Genomic DNA, 16,417 nt, shown 5'->3' with positions numbered 1-16,417 from the left:
GGAGGGGGTCATAAACAGCTACTTCACCGGGTCATAAACGGTTCAAACAAAAAAGGTGCTTGGAGCGGTGTCAGGTTTGCCTCCTCTCTGCTTGTAGATTTCGGGTCCTTCCCGTGGCAGTCCAATGGATCAAAGAAACCGACACCTCCACGGCGCATCCCATCACACGCAGTGGAAGTTTTACAAGATGTAGGCCTTTTGCTTGATAAGATCAAAGACAGCTTTAGTTAATAGTTAATAGTTAAGTTCTTACCAAAGACAACAATCAGAAATGAATCTTTCAGCACGTACACAATGTTGATGTCTATAGTTATATTTTGATAAACAATCATAAGTGAATCCGGTTGTGACGTTGATTTGACATTGAATTTTGGTCATTTTCTACAACACAAATACAACGTTGAAACAACATGCTTTTTGACGACGTTTAATCAATGTTTGGTTCTGTTGTGTTGTACGTTTATGTTGTCCCGAAACATGATGTCAGGTTCAAGCGCCAAACAATCTATTAAACAAAGACAAGAGAAAGGAATCAAACACAGACAGGATTCAATTCAGCTCATGAGGAGAGCGCCTGGACCTGGGTGTTGTTGATAAATGGCTTTGGCTTTGCATAGTAGAGTTTTAACTTGCACTTACAGATGTAGCGACCAACTGTAGTTACTGACAGTGGTTTTCTGAAATGTTCCTGAGCCCGTGTGGTGACATCCTTTACACACTGATGACAGTTTTTGATGCAGTACCGCCTAAAGTGTCACCCCACCGCTCTGAGGAACAAGCTCCACGCCTCCTCATTTATTTGGGCACGCCCTGATTACATAGCTGCAACTGCTTCTAAGGGGAGGGGGTCATAAACAGCTACTGCACCGGGTCATAAACGGTTCAAACAAAAAAGGTGCTTGGAGCGGTGTCAGGTTTGCCTCCTCTCTGCTTGTAGATTTCGGGTCCTTCCCGTGGCAGTCCAATAGATCAAAGAAACCGACACCTCCACGGCGCATCCCATCACACGCAGTGGAAGTTTTACAAGATGTAGGCCTTTTGCTTGATAAGATCAAAGACAGCTTTAGTTAATAGTTAATAGTTAAGTTCTTACCAAAGACAACAATCATAAATGAATCTTTCAGCACGTACACAATGTTGAGGTCTATAGTTATATTTTGATAAACAATCATAAGTGAATCCGGTTGTGACGTTGATTTGACATTGAATTTTGGTCATTTTCTACAACACAAATACAACGTTGAAACAACATGCTTTTTGACGACGTTTAATCAATGTTTGGTTCTGTTGTGTTGTACGTTTATGTTGTCCCGAAACATGATGTCAGGTTCAAGCGCCAAACAATCTATTAAACAAAGACAAGAGAAAGGAATCAAACAGAGACAGGATTCAATTCAGCTCATGAGGAGAGCGCCTGGACCTGGGTGTTGTTGATAAATGGCTTTGGCTTTGCATAGTAGAGTTTTAACTTGCACTTAAAGATGTAGCGACCAACTGTAGTTACTGACAGTGGTTTTCTGAAATGTTCCTGAGCCCGTGTGGTGACATCCTTTACACACTGATGACAGTTTTTGATGCAGTACCGCCTAAAGTGTCACCCCACCGCTCTGAGGAACAAGCTCCACGCCTCCTCATTTATTTGGGCACGCCCTGATTACATAGCTGCAACTGCTTCTAAGGGGAGGGGGTCATAAACAGCTACTGCACCGGTTCAAACAAAAAGGTGCTTGGGGCGGTGTCAGGTTCGCCTCCTTTCTGCTTGTAGATGTCGGGTCCTTCCCGTGGCAGTCCAATAGATCAAAGAAACCGACACCTCCACGGCGCATCCCATGGGAAAACAACTGACACATGACATACATGTGCTCCCCGCAGCGTCGGTGGGCGTGAGCAGCGGCGGCTACAGCTCCTCCTCGGGGGTCTACCTGGGAGGAGACGGCGCCGCCAGGAGCGACAACGGCGCCGGCGCCTACCTGGACGGCGATGGCTACGGCAGCGGCGGCGGAGGAAGCTACCTGGTGAGCTCGGTGTCAAAGGTCAGCTCGTCAGGCGGCGCCAAGAGAGGGCAGGCCGCCTCCGCCGCCGCCGTCACCTCCTCCGCCTCGGAGAGGAAGCACGCAGCGAGCGGCCGGTCGGGAGGTTACGACGGTGAGCTGGAGGAAGTTCTTGGCTCACAAGGTCAGTGTTTACACTTTGTGTGCGCCATTGTGTCTCTTCCAGGGAGTTCCAGTGCTAATTCCTCCCCAGACTTTACACGCAAAGACTATGGAATCTACTGTGAGTGCTTTTTTATACTTTCATACAGTCTGAATTGTTCTTAGCAGACACTAGAAGAGTCAGTATTGTTAAAAAAAATATAGATATGTTTGATAAAAACAATACTAATGATCTCCCAGCAGGCACAAGACATTAAAACAACAATGAGACCTCCAAACCTAGCGTTTACCTTACATTTACCAAACCCAAAAGCGGTGAAGTTGTGTAAATGGTAAATAAAAAGAGAATACAACAAATCCTTTTCAACTTATATTCAATTGAAGAGACTGCAAAGACAAGATATTTCATGTTCACATTTGCAAATAATCATGAACTTAGGATTGAATGGCAGCAACACATGGCAAAAAAGGCATTTTTACCAGTGTGTTACATGGCCTTTCCTTTTAACAACACTCAGTAAAGGTTTGGGAACTGAGGAGACACATTTTTGAAATGGAATTATTTCCCATTCTTGCTTGATGTACAGCTTACGTTGTTCAACAGTCTCCCTTCTCATATTTTAGCCTTCACACATTTTCAATGTCTGGACTACAGGCAGGCCAGTCTAGTACCCACACTCTTTTACTACGCTGTTGTAACACCTGGCTTGGCATCGTTTTGCTGAAATAAGCAGGGGCGTCCATGATAACATTGCTTGGATGCTCCAAAAGCTGTATGTACCTTTCAGCATTAATGGTGCCTTCACAGATGTGTAAGTTACCCATGTCTTGGCCACTAATACACCCCCCATACCGTCACACATGCTGCCTTTTACACTTTCACCCTAGAACAGTCCGGATGGTTCTTTTCCTCTTTACGTCCACAGTTTCCAAAAAACAACTTGAAACGTGGACTCGTCAGACCACAGAACACTTTTCCACTTTGCATCAGTCCATCTTAGATGAGCTCGGGGCCCAGCGAAGCCGGCGGCGTTTCTGGGTGTTGTTGATAAATGGCTGTGGCTTTGCATAGTAGAGTTTTAACTTGCACTTACAGATGTAGCGACCGACTGTAGTCACTGACAGTGGGTTTCTGAAGTGTTCCTGAGCCCATGTGGTGATATCCTTTACACACTGATGTGGCTTTTTGATGCAGTACTGCCTGAGGGATCCAAGGTCATTGGTTTTTGGCCTTTCTCCAGATTTTCTGAACCTTTTGATGATATCACGGAGCGTAGATGGTGAAATCCCTAAATTCCTTGTTGAGAAATGTTGTTCTTCAACAATTTGCTCAGGCATTTGTCGATAAAGTGGTGACCCTCGCCCCCGTCCTTGTTTGTGAACGACTGAGCATTTCACAGAAGCTGCTTTTATACCCAATCATGGCACCCACCTGTTCCCAATTAGCCTGCTCACCTGTGGGATGTTCTAAACAAGTCTTTGACGAGCATTCCTCGACTTTCTCACTCTTTTTTGCCACTTGTGCCAGCTTTCTTGAACACCAAATTCCAAAATAACAACGTTTCTCCGTGTGAACATGAAATATCTTGTCTTTGCAGTCCATTCAATTGAATATAAGTTGAAAAGGATTTGTTGTGTTCTCTTTTTATTTGCCATTTACACAACCTGACAACTTCACTGGGTGTTGTTGATGTCTGCTAGCATGTCTTCCAAAGCATCCCGTCCACAATGTCATTCCTGACTTTTGCCAACATGTGTTTGGACTTTCAGGCTCCGGGTCCAGCCGAGGAAGAAGTGCCAGCAGAGGTACCGACTAACTCCACACCTGCACGTCACAAAGCTTTTCTAATCCCCCCCAAAAAACCGTCATTTTTTTTCTTTTTGTCCCTTGTTCTGCTCAGAGAGCGAGATCCGGGCCAGACTGCAGAGCGCCTCACCCACGGCCGGCAGATGTGAGTCCGCGTCTTTCTCCCTCGTTACGCAACTTATCGCAGAGCGACAAAGCATCTTTATTTGGCGGAAGGGTCGGGGGGCGTGGGGGGGTTGGGGGGTTGCGTCGCTGTCATTTTTCCACGCCGTCCCACAGAGGAAATGCCTCCATGTGATAAAATGACTACCACATGGCCGACCTGTTGTTTAGAGATATATAATCACATTGTGCACATTTGTGGCTGCAGCGGTGGCACCAGTGACTCACTGCTGCTTGCATCGGGGCATGGCCACGCCCCCTGCTGTTAGAAGAGGGGATTACTGCACTGATTTTCCTCCTAATAAGTGTTGGCACAGCTGGCTTGTTTTGAAATGTTATCCATGTTACACAGCAAAAGGCTGAAGGTCCTTTTAGCGTGCATGAAAAAAAAAAAAAACCCCACCTTTCTGCCTATTCTTAGCAGGAAGAGGCACGGGGTGTGCTTCCAGCAGACTTCACCCCGCATGGCACACCAGAGGCTCACATTACCCAGCTGCTTTTTATTTGTCGGGGAGGAGGACTCTGTTCTTTTCACCTCGCATGCTACCAAACCGGGCGAGACTGTCGTTTAAGACTGGAGAACAACAACACTTTTTGTGTCACGCCGCATATTCACCACACTTTAAAGGAAATTGCATCAGTTTATAAGAGAACGCATGCATAGTACAACAAACCCCCAAAGTTGTCACGTTGTGTAAATGGTAAATAAAAAGAGAATACAACAAATCCTTTTCAACTTATATTCAATTGAATAGACTGCAAAGACAAGATATTTCATGTTCACACTGGAAAAATTTGCTATTTTTTTGCAAATATTAGCTCATTTGGAATTTGATGCCTGCGACGTGTTTCGAAAAAGCTGGCACGAGTGGCAAAAAAGAGTGAGAGAGGAATGCTCGTCAAAGACTTATTTGGAACATCCCACAGGTGAGCAGGCTAATTGGGGACAGGTGGGTGCCATGATTGGGTATTAAAAAGCAGCTTCCATGAAATGCTCGGTCGTTCACAAACAAGGACGGGGGCGAGGGTCGCCACTTTGTCAACAAATGCCTGAGCAAATTGTTGAAGAACGACATTTCTCAACAAGGAATTTAGGGATTTCACCATCTACGCTCCGTAATATCATCAAAAGGTTCAGAGAATCTGGAGAAATCACTGCACGTAAGCCATGATATTACACACCTTGGATCCCTCAGGCGGTACTGCATCAAAAAAGTGACATCAGTGTGTAAAGGATATCACCACATGGGCTCAGGAACAAAAAGAAAAGGATTTGCAAATCATTGTATTCTCTTTTTATTTACCATTTACACAACGTGACAACTTCACTGCTTTTGGGGTTTGTACTCGCTGCTTCCTACTCCTTTTTGTGTTGTGACGTGGGAATAAATTATAGGAGTGGCTTGTGCAGCCCTTTGAGACATTTGTGATTAAGGGCCATACAAGTCAACTTTGATTGATAACCGTTGGTTGATTCAAATATAGTGCTAGTAGGTCTTCCTAATACAATATTTGTGAGTTACAATTCATTATAATTTGTGAACATATTTTGTAATTTTATCCATAATTTTACTTATAGTTTATTTTCTATATTATTTGTATATTTCTTTACAATTTTATAATTTTTTTTCTTTTATTTTGCACAAAATTATGTTTTGGGACATGTTATTAGATACATTTAATTTTAATTTAATTGTATTTTAATAATTTAAAAAAAAATAATACTTTCATGTTTTGGGGATTTGTTAGGCTAAGGCACCTTAATTCCCACCTTATTCATGAAATAAATAATACATGTATTATTAGTAGGGTTGCAAAATTCCAGAAATATTCAAAGTTGGAAACTTTCAATGGGAATTAACGGGAATTAATGAAAAATTAATGGGAATAAACATTGAATGCTACATGCTAGATCTTGCAGCATGATTATTAGCTAAAACAACCTGATTTAATGCAAATTCAGTAGAATTTCAACCCTGCACTGTGCATTCCTCAATCACATGCACAGATAATTCCCAGTTTTACAAGCTTCTCATCTTATTCTGCAGAATAAGATGGACGGTGTCCAACTTTGAATAATCAAAAAATGGCCAAATTTACCGAGCTTAATTTCCCGTGGTAAATTTCTGGAAAGTTTTCTGAAAATTTACCGGAAACTTTCCACCCCTTCACAACTCTAATTATTAGGACAGTAGTATTGTAGTTGTTGGCTCTCTTGTTTCCTCAGTGTTGTTGTAATGCAGATGAGGTGCGCTCCTATTATTAGTAGGGTTGCAAAATTCCGGGAATATTCAAAGTTGGAAACTTTCCATGGGAATTAACGGGAATATCTGGGAATTAACGGGAATTAATGAGAAATTAATGGGAATAAACATTGAATGCAACATGCTAGATCTTGCAGCATGATTATTAGCTAAAACAACCTGATTTCATGCAAATTCAGCTGAATTTCAACCCTGCACTGTGCATTCCTCAATCACATGCGCAGATAATTCCCAGTTTTACAAGCTTGTCATCTTATTCTACAGAATAAGATGGACGGTGTCCAACTTTGAATAATCAAAAAATGGCCAAATTTACCGAGCTTAATTTCCCGTGGTAAATTTCTGGAAAGTTTTCTGAAAATTTACCGGAAACTTTCCACCCCTTCGCAACTCTAATTATTAGGACAGTACTATTGTAGTTTTCGGCTCTCTTGTTTCCTCAGTGTTGTTATAATGCAGATGAGGTGCGTTCCTATTATTAGTAGGGTTGCAAAAGTCCGGGAATATTCAAAGTTGGAAACTTTCCATGGGAATTAACGGGAATATATGGGAATTAACAAGAATTAATGAGAAATGAATGGGAATAAACATTGAATGCAACATGCTAGATCTTGCAGCATGATTATTAGCTAAGACAACCCGATTTAATGCAAATTCAGTAGAATTTCAACCCTTCACTGTGCATTCCTCAATCACATGCACAGATAATTCCCAGTTTTACAAGCTTCTCGTCTTATTCTACAGAATAAGATGGACGGTAACCAACTTTGAATAATCAAAAAAATTGTCAAAATTTCCAAACTTCCCGAGCTTGTCTTCCCGTGGTAAATTTCCGGAAATTTTCCATAAATTTACCGGAAACTTTCCACCCCTTTGCAACCCTAATTATTAGGACAGTAGTATTGTAGTTCTTGGCTCTCTTGTTTCCTCAGTGTGGTTATAATGCAGATGAGGTGCGCTCCTATTATTAGCAGGGTTGCAAAATTCCGGGAATATTCAAAGTTGGAAACTTTCCATGGGAATTAACAGGAATTAATGAGAAATGAATGGGAATAAACATTGAATGCAACATGCTAGATCTTGCAGCATGATTATTAGCTAAAACAACCTGATTTCATGCAAATTCAGTAGAATTTCAACCCTGCACTGTGCATTCCTCAATCACATGCACAGATAATTCCCAGTTTTACAAACTTCTCACCTTATTCTACAGAATAAGATGGACGGTTGTCCAACTTTGAATAATCAAAACAGTTGTCAAAAATTCCAAACTTCCCGAGCTTGACTTCCAGTGGTAAGTTTCTGGAAATTTCCCGGAAACTTTCCACCCCTTTGCAACACTAATTATTAGGACAGTAGTATTGTAGTTGTTGGCTCTCTTGTTTCCTCAGTGTTGTTGTAATGCAGATGAGGTGCGCTCCTATTATTAGCAGGGTTGCAAAATTCCGGGAATATTCAAAGTTGGAAACTTTCCATGGGAATTAACGGGAATTAATGGAAAATTAATGGGCATAAACATTGAATGCGACATGCTAGATCTTGCAGCATGATTATTAGCTAAAACAACCTGATTTAATGCAAATTCAGTTGAATTTCAACCCTGCACTGTGCATTCCTCCATCACATGCACAGATAATTCCCAGTTTTACAAGCTTCTCATCTTATTCTACAGAATAAGATGAGACGGTGTCCAACTTTGAATAATCAACATTTTTTTCTAAATTTTCAAACTTCCCGAGCTTGACTTCCCGTGGTAAATTTCCGGAAAGTTTCCATAAATTTACCGGAAACTTTCCACCCCTTTGCATCCCTAATTATTAGGACAGTAGTATTGTAGTTGTTGGCTCTCTTGTTTCCTCAGTGTTGTTATAATGCAGATGAGGTGCGCTCCTATTATTAGTAGGGTTGCAAAATTCCGGGAATATTCAAAGTTCAATCAATCAATCAATGTTTATTTATATAGCCCTAAATCACAAGTGTCTCAAAGGGCTGTACAAGCCACAACGACATCCTCGGTACAGAGTTGGAAACTTTCCATGGGAATTAACAGGAATTAATGAGAAATGAATGGGAATAAACATTGAATGCAACATGCTAGATCTTGCAGCATGATTATTAGCTAAAACAACCTGATTTCATGCAAATTCAGTAGAATTTCAACCCTGCACTGTGCATTCCTCAATCACATGCGCAGATAATTCCCAGTTTTACAAGCTTCTCATCTTATTCTACAGAATAAGATGGACGGTGTCCAACTTTGAATAATCAAAAAATGGCCAAATTTACCGAGCTTAATTTCCCGTGGTAAATTTCTGGAAAGTTTTCTGAAAATTTACCGGAAACTTTCCACCCCTTCGCAACTCTAATTATTAGGACAGTACTATTGTAGTTGTTGGCTCTCTTGTTTCCTCAGTGTTGTTATAATGCAGATGAGGTGCGTTCCTATTATTAGTAGGGTTGCAAAAGTCCGGGAATATTCAAAGTTGGAAACTTTCCATGGGAATTAACGGGAATATATGGGAATTAGCAAGAATTAATGAGAAATGAATGGGAATAAACATTGAATGCAACATGCTAGATCTTGCAGCATGATTATTAGCTAAGAAACCCCGATTTAATGCAAATTCAGTAGAATTTCAACCCTGCACTGTGCATTCCTCAATCACATGCACAGATAATTCCCAGTTTTACAAGCTTCTCGTCTTATTCTACAGAATAAGATGGACGGTAACCAACTTTGATTCATCAAAAAAATTGTCAAAATTTCCAAACTTCCCGCGCTTGTCTTCCCGTGGTAAATTTCCGGAAAGTTTCCATAAATTTACCGGAAACTTTCCAGCCCTTTGCAACCCTAATTATTAGGACAGTAGTATTGTAGTTGTTGGCTCTCTTGTTTCCTCAGTGTGGTTATAATGCAGATGAGGTGCGCTCCTATTATTAGCAGGGTTGCAAAATTCCGGGAATATTCAAAGTTGGAAACTTTCCATGGGAATTAACAGGAATTAATGAGAAATGAATGGGAATAAACATTGAATGCAACATGCTAGATCTTGCAGCATGATTATTAGCTAAAACAACCTGATTTCATGCAAATTCAGTAGAATTTCAACCCTGCACTGTGCATTCCTCAATCACATGCACAGATAATTCCCAGTTTTACAAACTTCTCACCTTATTCTACAGAATAAGATGGACGGTTGTCCAACTTTGAATAATCAAAACAGTTGTCAAAAATTCCAAACTTCCCGAGCTTGACTTCCAGTGGTAAGTTTCCGGAAATTTCCCGGAAACTTTCCACCCCTTTGCAACACTAATTATTAGGACAGTAGTATTGTAGTTGTTGGCTCTCTTGTTTCCTCAGTGTTGTTGTAATGCAGATGAGGTGCGCTCCTATTATTAGCAGGGTTGCAAAATTCCGGGAATATTCAAAGTTGGAAACTTTCCATGGGAATTAACGGGAATTAATGGAAAATTAATGGGCATAAACATTGAATGCGACATGCTAGATCTTGCAGCATGATTATTAGCTAAAACAACCTGATTTAATGCAAATTCAGTTGAATTTCAACCCTGCACTGTGCATTCCTCCATCACATGCACAGATAATTCCCAGTTTTACAAGCTTCTCATCTTATTCTACAGAATAAGTTGAGACGGTGTCCAACTTTGAATAATCAAAAACATTTTCAAAATTTTCAAACTTCCCGAGCTTGACTTCCCGTGGTAAATTTCCGGAAAGTTTCCATAAATTTACCGGAAACTTTCCACCCCTTTGCAACCGTAATTATTAGGACAGTAGTATTGTAGTTGTTGGCTCTCTTGTTTCCTCAGTGTTGTTATAATGCAGATGAGGTGCGCTCCTATTATTAGTAGGGTTGCAAAATTCCGGGAATATTCAAAGTTCAATCAATCAATCAATGTTTATTTATATAGCCCTAAATCACAAGTGTCTCAAAGGGCTGTACAAGCCACAACGACATCCTCGGTACAGAGTTGGAAACTTTCCATGGGAATTAACAGGAATTAATGAGAAATGAATGGGAATAAACATTGAATGCAACATGCTAGATCTTGCAGCATGATTATTAGCTAAAACAACCTGATTTCATGCAAATTCAGTTGAATTTCAACCCTGCACTGTGCATTCCTCAATCACATGCACAGATAATTCCCAGTTTTACAAGCTTCTCATCTTATTCTACAGAATAAGATGGACGGTAACCAACTTTGAATAATCAAAAAAATTGTCGAAAATTCCAAACTTCCCGAGCTTGACTTCCAGTGGTAAGTTTCCGGAAATTTACCGGAAACTTTCCACCCCTTTGCAGCCCTAATTATTAAGACAGTATTATTGTAGTTGTTGGCTCTCTCGTTTCCTCAGTGTTGTTATAATGCAGATGAGGTGCGCTCCTATTACTAACGGTACAAATGTACGCGCTTGCAGGGGCGGAGCTAGACGACGTTAAGAAGCTATTGAAGGTCCGCTCCAGCAGCTCCAGCCCCCCGCGCGCCTCCAGCACCTCCGCCTTAATGGCTGGCCCCAAGAAGGCCAGCGTGGAAACCCAGACCATCTCCGTGACCTCTAAGGCCTCTCAGTCGGGTATTTAACCCCCCCTCACACACACACACACACACACACACACACACAGACCCACACACACATGCACAGACACTTTGTCTGCGTCCCACTCTGGGTTTACTATTACTGCATGTTAGTCACACTCACTCCATGTGTGCTCTCCTGACAGCCAATCCATTGAGAGCGAGAGACAGATGTTCCACACATGCCAAGACTTCTCTTTAGTTAAATAAAAGAGTCCGCTGAGGATTCATGCTCCCTAACATAAATATCTAAACAGTTGGGGAGTAAAAAACATAACAAGTATTTAAATGCAGACACTTAAACACCGAGAATTCCTCGTACTACAAAAATGTTTTTTTATATATATATATATATATATATATATATATATATATATATATATATATATATATATATATATATATATATATATATATATATACAGTATATACACACATATACACTTAAATTTTTCTCTGTTATTGTATGGCTAAACAATGCGCACAACCAACTGTGCCTAAACAAAGAATCCAAAGAGTTAGTGTGCGGTGCTTATTTTATTGAGTAGGACTGCTAAAGACTCCACCGTGGAGTCAAAAAAAAAATGTTATGAGTGCTAGCACTTTGATAAAGAAGGTGAGAAGTGCTATTGAATTCAAGAAAGAACTCATTGCAAAGTACAAAGACGCCGTTCCTTCAAACTGTCATCAGAAAAATCCCAAGTATGTAAAAAATATATTACATAGGCAATTCAATAAATATATTGGATATGAAAAATAATTATATTAAAGAAAAAAATTAATATATTTTCACATTTAATTAATTGTTTATAATATATTATTTTATTGTATATTATTGATATATATATATAACATAATAATCATAGATAAATATTCTACAATGTATATTATATATTTTTTATTATTTAAAAAAAAATCGTTTATTCAAAAATATACAAAATAAATGAATACATAATGGCCTTAAGTATGTAAAAATATATTGAATAAGCAATTAAATAAATATGTTGAATATGAAAAATAATTGTATTAAATAATAAAAAAATAAATATATTTTCACATTTAATTAACTGTTTATAATATTTTATTGTATTATATATTATTGATATATAAAATAATAATCATAGATAAATATTATACAATGTATATTATAATTTTTTTTATGATTTAAAAAAAATCGTGTATTTAAAAATATACAAAATAAATAAATACATAATGGCCTTAAGTATGTAAAAATATATTAAATAAGCAATTAAATAAATATGTTGAATATGAAAAATAATTGTATTAAAGAATAAAAATATATATATATATTTTCACATTTAATGAATTTTTATAGTATATTATTTTATTATATATTATTGATACATAACATAATAATCATAGATAAATATTATACAATGTATATTATAATTTTTTTATGATTAAAAAAAATCGTTTATTTAAAAATATACAAAATAAATAATTACATAATGGTCTTAAGTATGTAAAAAATATATTATATAGGCAATTAAATAAATATATTGAATATGAAAAATAATTGTATTAAATAATAATTTAATTAATTGTTTATAATATATTATTTTATTATATATTATTGATGTATAACATAATAATCATAGATAAATATTACACAATGTATATTATAATTTTTAATGTTTTTTTAATTATTATTTTGTTTTAATTTGCATTCACATATTTTCATTCATTTAAAAAACCATAATCGATTAAAAATAAAATAAATAAAGACAAATGCTTCCAGGGAATGTATCACAACATTTCACAGATCCAAGTATCAAACATGACACACCAGGTTTATACCCAGAATAACTTTCCCAGTATGCTGCTGCACACTGTACACTCCTCCCTTGCTCGCCCTCTGGTGGTCAATATATTAACTGCGTCTTCTCTCTGTCTCCCAGTTTTAACCTTCCCTTCAGGGGTCCGACCAAACGTCTTCCAGACGGTGGGCAGGGCCGACATGTTCGAGACCGACCACTTTGACACGATGGGGAAAAGCAGCGCGTACGAAGGCAGCATCAAGTCGGCCCAGTATGATACTGGGGTCAGATCAATGGCGTACGGCACGGCTGGCAAGGCGGGACAGTACGACGGCGGCGTGAGATCGATGTCGTACGATACCGGTCTGTGGTCAGGACAGTATGAAGATCGTGTCAGGCAGGACGCCGGTGTCAAATCCATGACTCTCGGCGTGAGATCCGCCCAGTACGACGGTAGCCTGAGGTCGGGCCAGTACGATACTGGTCATAGATCAGCCCAGTATGATGGCAGTTTGAGATCAGGCCAGTACGATACTGGTGTGAGGTCCAGCCATTATGATGGTAGCCTGAGGTCTGGCCAGTATGATACCGGCGTGAGGTCCAGTCAGTACAGTATTAGTCAGAAGTCAGGGATCCACGACTCGGCGGTGAGGTCGGCCCAGTACGGTTCCACCACGCTGGATGTCCCGTCCTTCCCCTGGCCCACCTCCACGCTGCCCGCCTCTGCGGCGGTGGCGGCGGGCGGCAGCAGTTACACGTCCCACCAGGCCAACGCCAACAACATGTCGGCAGGAATGTCACCTTCTGGCCTCACCTCACCTTCACTGTCAGGTGAGGTAACCACACAGTCTTCATCCTTATTATTACACTGTAGGCTTTTGTCACTTTCAGTTTGTATTATTTATACCATTTTTCAATCATATTTTAAAATGATTGATGTTTTTATATCACACTGCTTGGGTGAATGTGACGTATAAATTAAAGCACTTTGGGTATCGTGCAGGTATAGTAAAGTACTACACAAATACTGAGCATTTTTACCATTTTATCACTTTATACCTCAAACTACCACACACACATACATATATATATATATATATATATATATATATATATATATATATATATATATATATATATATATATATATATATATATATATATATATATATATATATATATATATATATATATATATATATATATATATATATATATGTATATATATATGTATATATATATATATATATACAAACATAGATTTAGGGCTATATAAATTAACTTTGATTGATTGATTGATATGTATGTATACATGACATGTATACATGTATGTATACATGTATACATGTAGGTATACATGTATATATATATACGTGTATGTATACATGTATATATATATATATATATATATATATGTATACATGTATTAATGTATGTATACATGTGTATATGTATGTATGTATATATGTATGTATAATTGTATGCATGTATATGTATAATTGTATGTATGTATGTATACATGACATGTATATATGTATACAGGTATGTATTTATATATGTATAATTGTATGTATGTACAGTATATGTAGAATTGTATGTATGTATATGTATGTATGTATGTATACATGACATGTATATATGTATATGTATGTATGTATACTAGGGCTGCAACAACTAATCGATTAAATCGATTAAAATCGATTAAATCGATTAAAATCGATTAAATCGATTAAAATCGATTATAAAAATAGTTGCCGATTAATTTGGTCATCGATTCGTTGGATCTAAGCTATGCGCATGCGCATAGGCTTTTTTAAATTTTAATAAACCTTTATTTATAAACTGCAACATTTACAAACAGCTGAGAAACAATAATCAAAATAAGTATTGTGCCAATATGCTGTTTTTTTCCCAATAAAATACTGGAAAGGATAGAAATGTAGTTTGTCTCTTTTATCCGATTATTAATCGATTAATCGAAGTAATAATCGACAGATTAATCTATTATCAAATTAATCGTTAGTTGCAGCCCTAATGTATACATGTATTTGTATGTATGTATGTATATATGTATAATTGTATATATAGTCGAGGTTTCTGTGGTTTATCCGTTATACAGTGCTCAATACTGGGGTAGAGCGGAATATACGTTAGGTCAGGAAAAAACACAGAAGCTATATCATCCCTTCAAGCCTGTTTCCCTGCTCGAACAGGGAAACCTGCGAAACAGGCTTGTAGGGATGATATAACCTCTGTGTTTTTGCCTGACCTAACGTATACAATTGTATATATGTATAATTTTATGTATGTATACATGTATATTTGTATATGTATGTATATATGTATATATATATATATATATATATATATATATATATATATATATATATATATATATATATATATATATATATATATATATATATATATGTATATATATATACAACTTTTATTTACTGACGTATTAATAAAGTTTAGAATAATATGAATGAGTCAATAAATTATAAAAACATATATTTGAAAAAAATCAACAGATGTCTTTGTCTCCCGCAGTTTATGGCTTTCAGAACAATTTGGCGCCCACTTCTGGCGGCGCTGTGCTCACCGCAGGCGCAGTCAACGCCAGCACGGCAGCAGGTAGAGTACAGTGTCCATGACCTCATCATTATGTCCTGATATATGATCTATTGTTGCGTACAGTATCCATGACCTCATCATTATGTCCTGATATATGACCTATTGTTGCCTAAGAGTCCACCTTTTCCTGTTTTTACACAGCTTATGGAGTGCAGAAAAACATGTCCAGCGGTGGTGGTGTTGGTGTTGGTGGTGGCGTCGTCGGGACTGCAGTCTCTTCAAGTAAGCTCTAGCCCCCTCTAGTGTCACAATGTAAGTTCTAGCTCCCTCTAGTGTCACAATGTAAGTTGTAGCTCCCTCTAGTGTCACAATGTAAGCTCTAGCCCCCTCTAGTGTCACAATGTAAGTTCTAGCTCCCTCTAGTGTCACAATGTAAGTTCTAGCTCCCTCTAGTGTCACAATGTAACTCTAGCTCCCTCTAGTGTCACAATGTAAGCTCTAGCCCCCTCTAGTGTCACAATGTAAGCTCTAGCTCCCTCTAGTGTCACAATGTAACTCTAGCTCCCTCTAGTGTCACAATGTAAGCTCTAGCCCCCTCTAGTGTCACAATGTAAGCTCTAGCTCCCTCTAGTGTCACAATGTAAGCTCTAGCCCCCTCTAGTGTCACAATGTAAGCTCTAGCCCCTTTAGTGTCACAATGTAAGCTCTAGCTCCCTCTAGTGTCACAATGTAAGCTCTAGCCCCCTCTAGTGTCACAATGTAAGCTCTAGCCCCTCTAGTGTCACAATGTAAGCTCTAGCCCCTCTAGTGTCAGAATGTAAGCTCTAGCCCCCTCTAGTGTCACAATGTAAGCTCTAGCCCCTCTAGTGTCACAATGTAAGCTCTAGCTCCCTCTAGTCTCACAATGTAAGTTCTAGCCCCCGCTAGTGTCACAATGTAAGTTCTAGCTCCCTCTAGTGTCACAATGTAAGTTGTAGCTCCCTCTAGTGTCACAATGTAAGCTCTAGCCCCCTCTAGTGTCACAATGTAAGCTCTAGCCCCCTCTAGTGTCACAATGTAAGCTCTAGCCCCTCT

At 38.5% G+C, this 16,417-nt stretch overlaps 1 protein-coding gene across 1 annotated transcript in view; it reads left to right on the top strand.

The window, feature by feature from the left end:
- The window catches only part of LOC133657644 (collagen alpha-1(XVII) chain-like), an 89,004-nt gene that overhangs the window by 36,158 nt on the left and 36,429 nt on the right, over nucleotides 1-16,417 (top strand). The window contains exons 7-14 of the mRNA XM_062059213.1: nucleotides 1,873-2,145; nucleotides 2,218-2,274; nucleotides 3,924-3,959; nucleotides 4,055-4,105; nucleotides 10,831-10,986; nucleotides 12,908-13,597; nucleotides 15,320-15,403; nucleotides 15,545-15,625. Of these exons, the coding sequence (XP_061915197.1) occupies nucleotides 1,873-2,145; nucleotides 2,218-2,274; nucleotides 3,924-3,959; nucleotides 4,055-4,105; nucleotides 10,831-10,986; nucleotides 12,908-13,597; nucleotides 15,320-15,403; nucleotides 15,545-15,625 (1,428 nt within the window). The remainder of the gene's footprint in view (nucleotides 1-1,872; nucleotides 2,146-2,217; nucleotides 2,275-3,923; nucleotides 3,960-4,054; nucleotides 4,106-10,830; nucleotides 10,987-12,907; nucleotides 13,598-15,319; nucleotides 15,404-15,544; nucleotides 15,626-16,417) is intronic.

This window comes from Entelurus aequoreus, linkage group LG09 (assembly GCF_033978785.1).
Source record: "Entelurus aequoreus isolate RoL-2023_Sb linkage group LG09, RoL_Eaeq_v1.1, whole genome shotgun sequence".
NCBI lineage: Eukaryota > Metazoa > Chordata > Actinopteri > Syngnathiformes > Syngnathidae > Entelurus > Entelurus aequoreus.
This window is presented reverse-complemented; position numbering and strand designations above follow the sequence as displayed.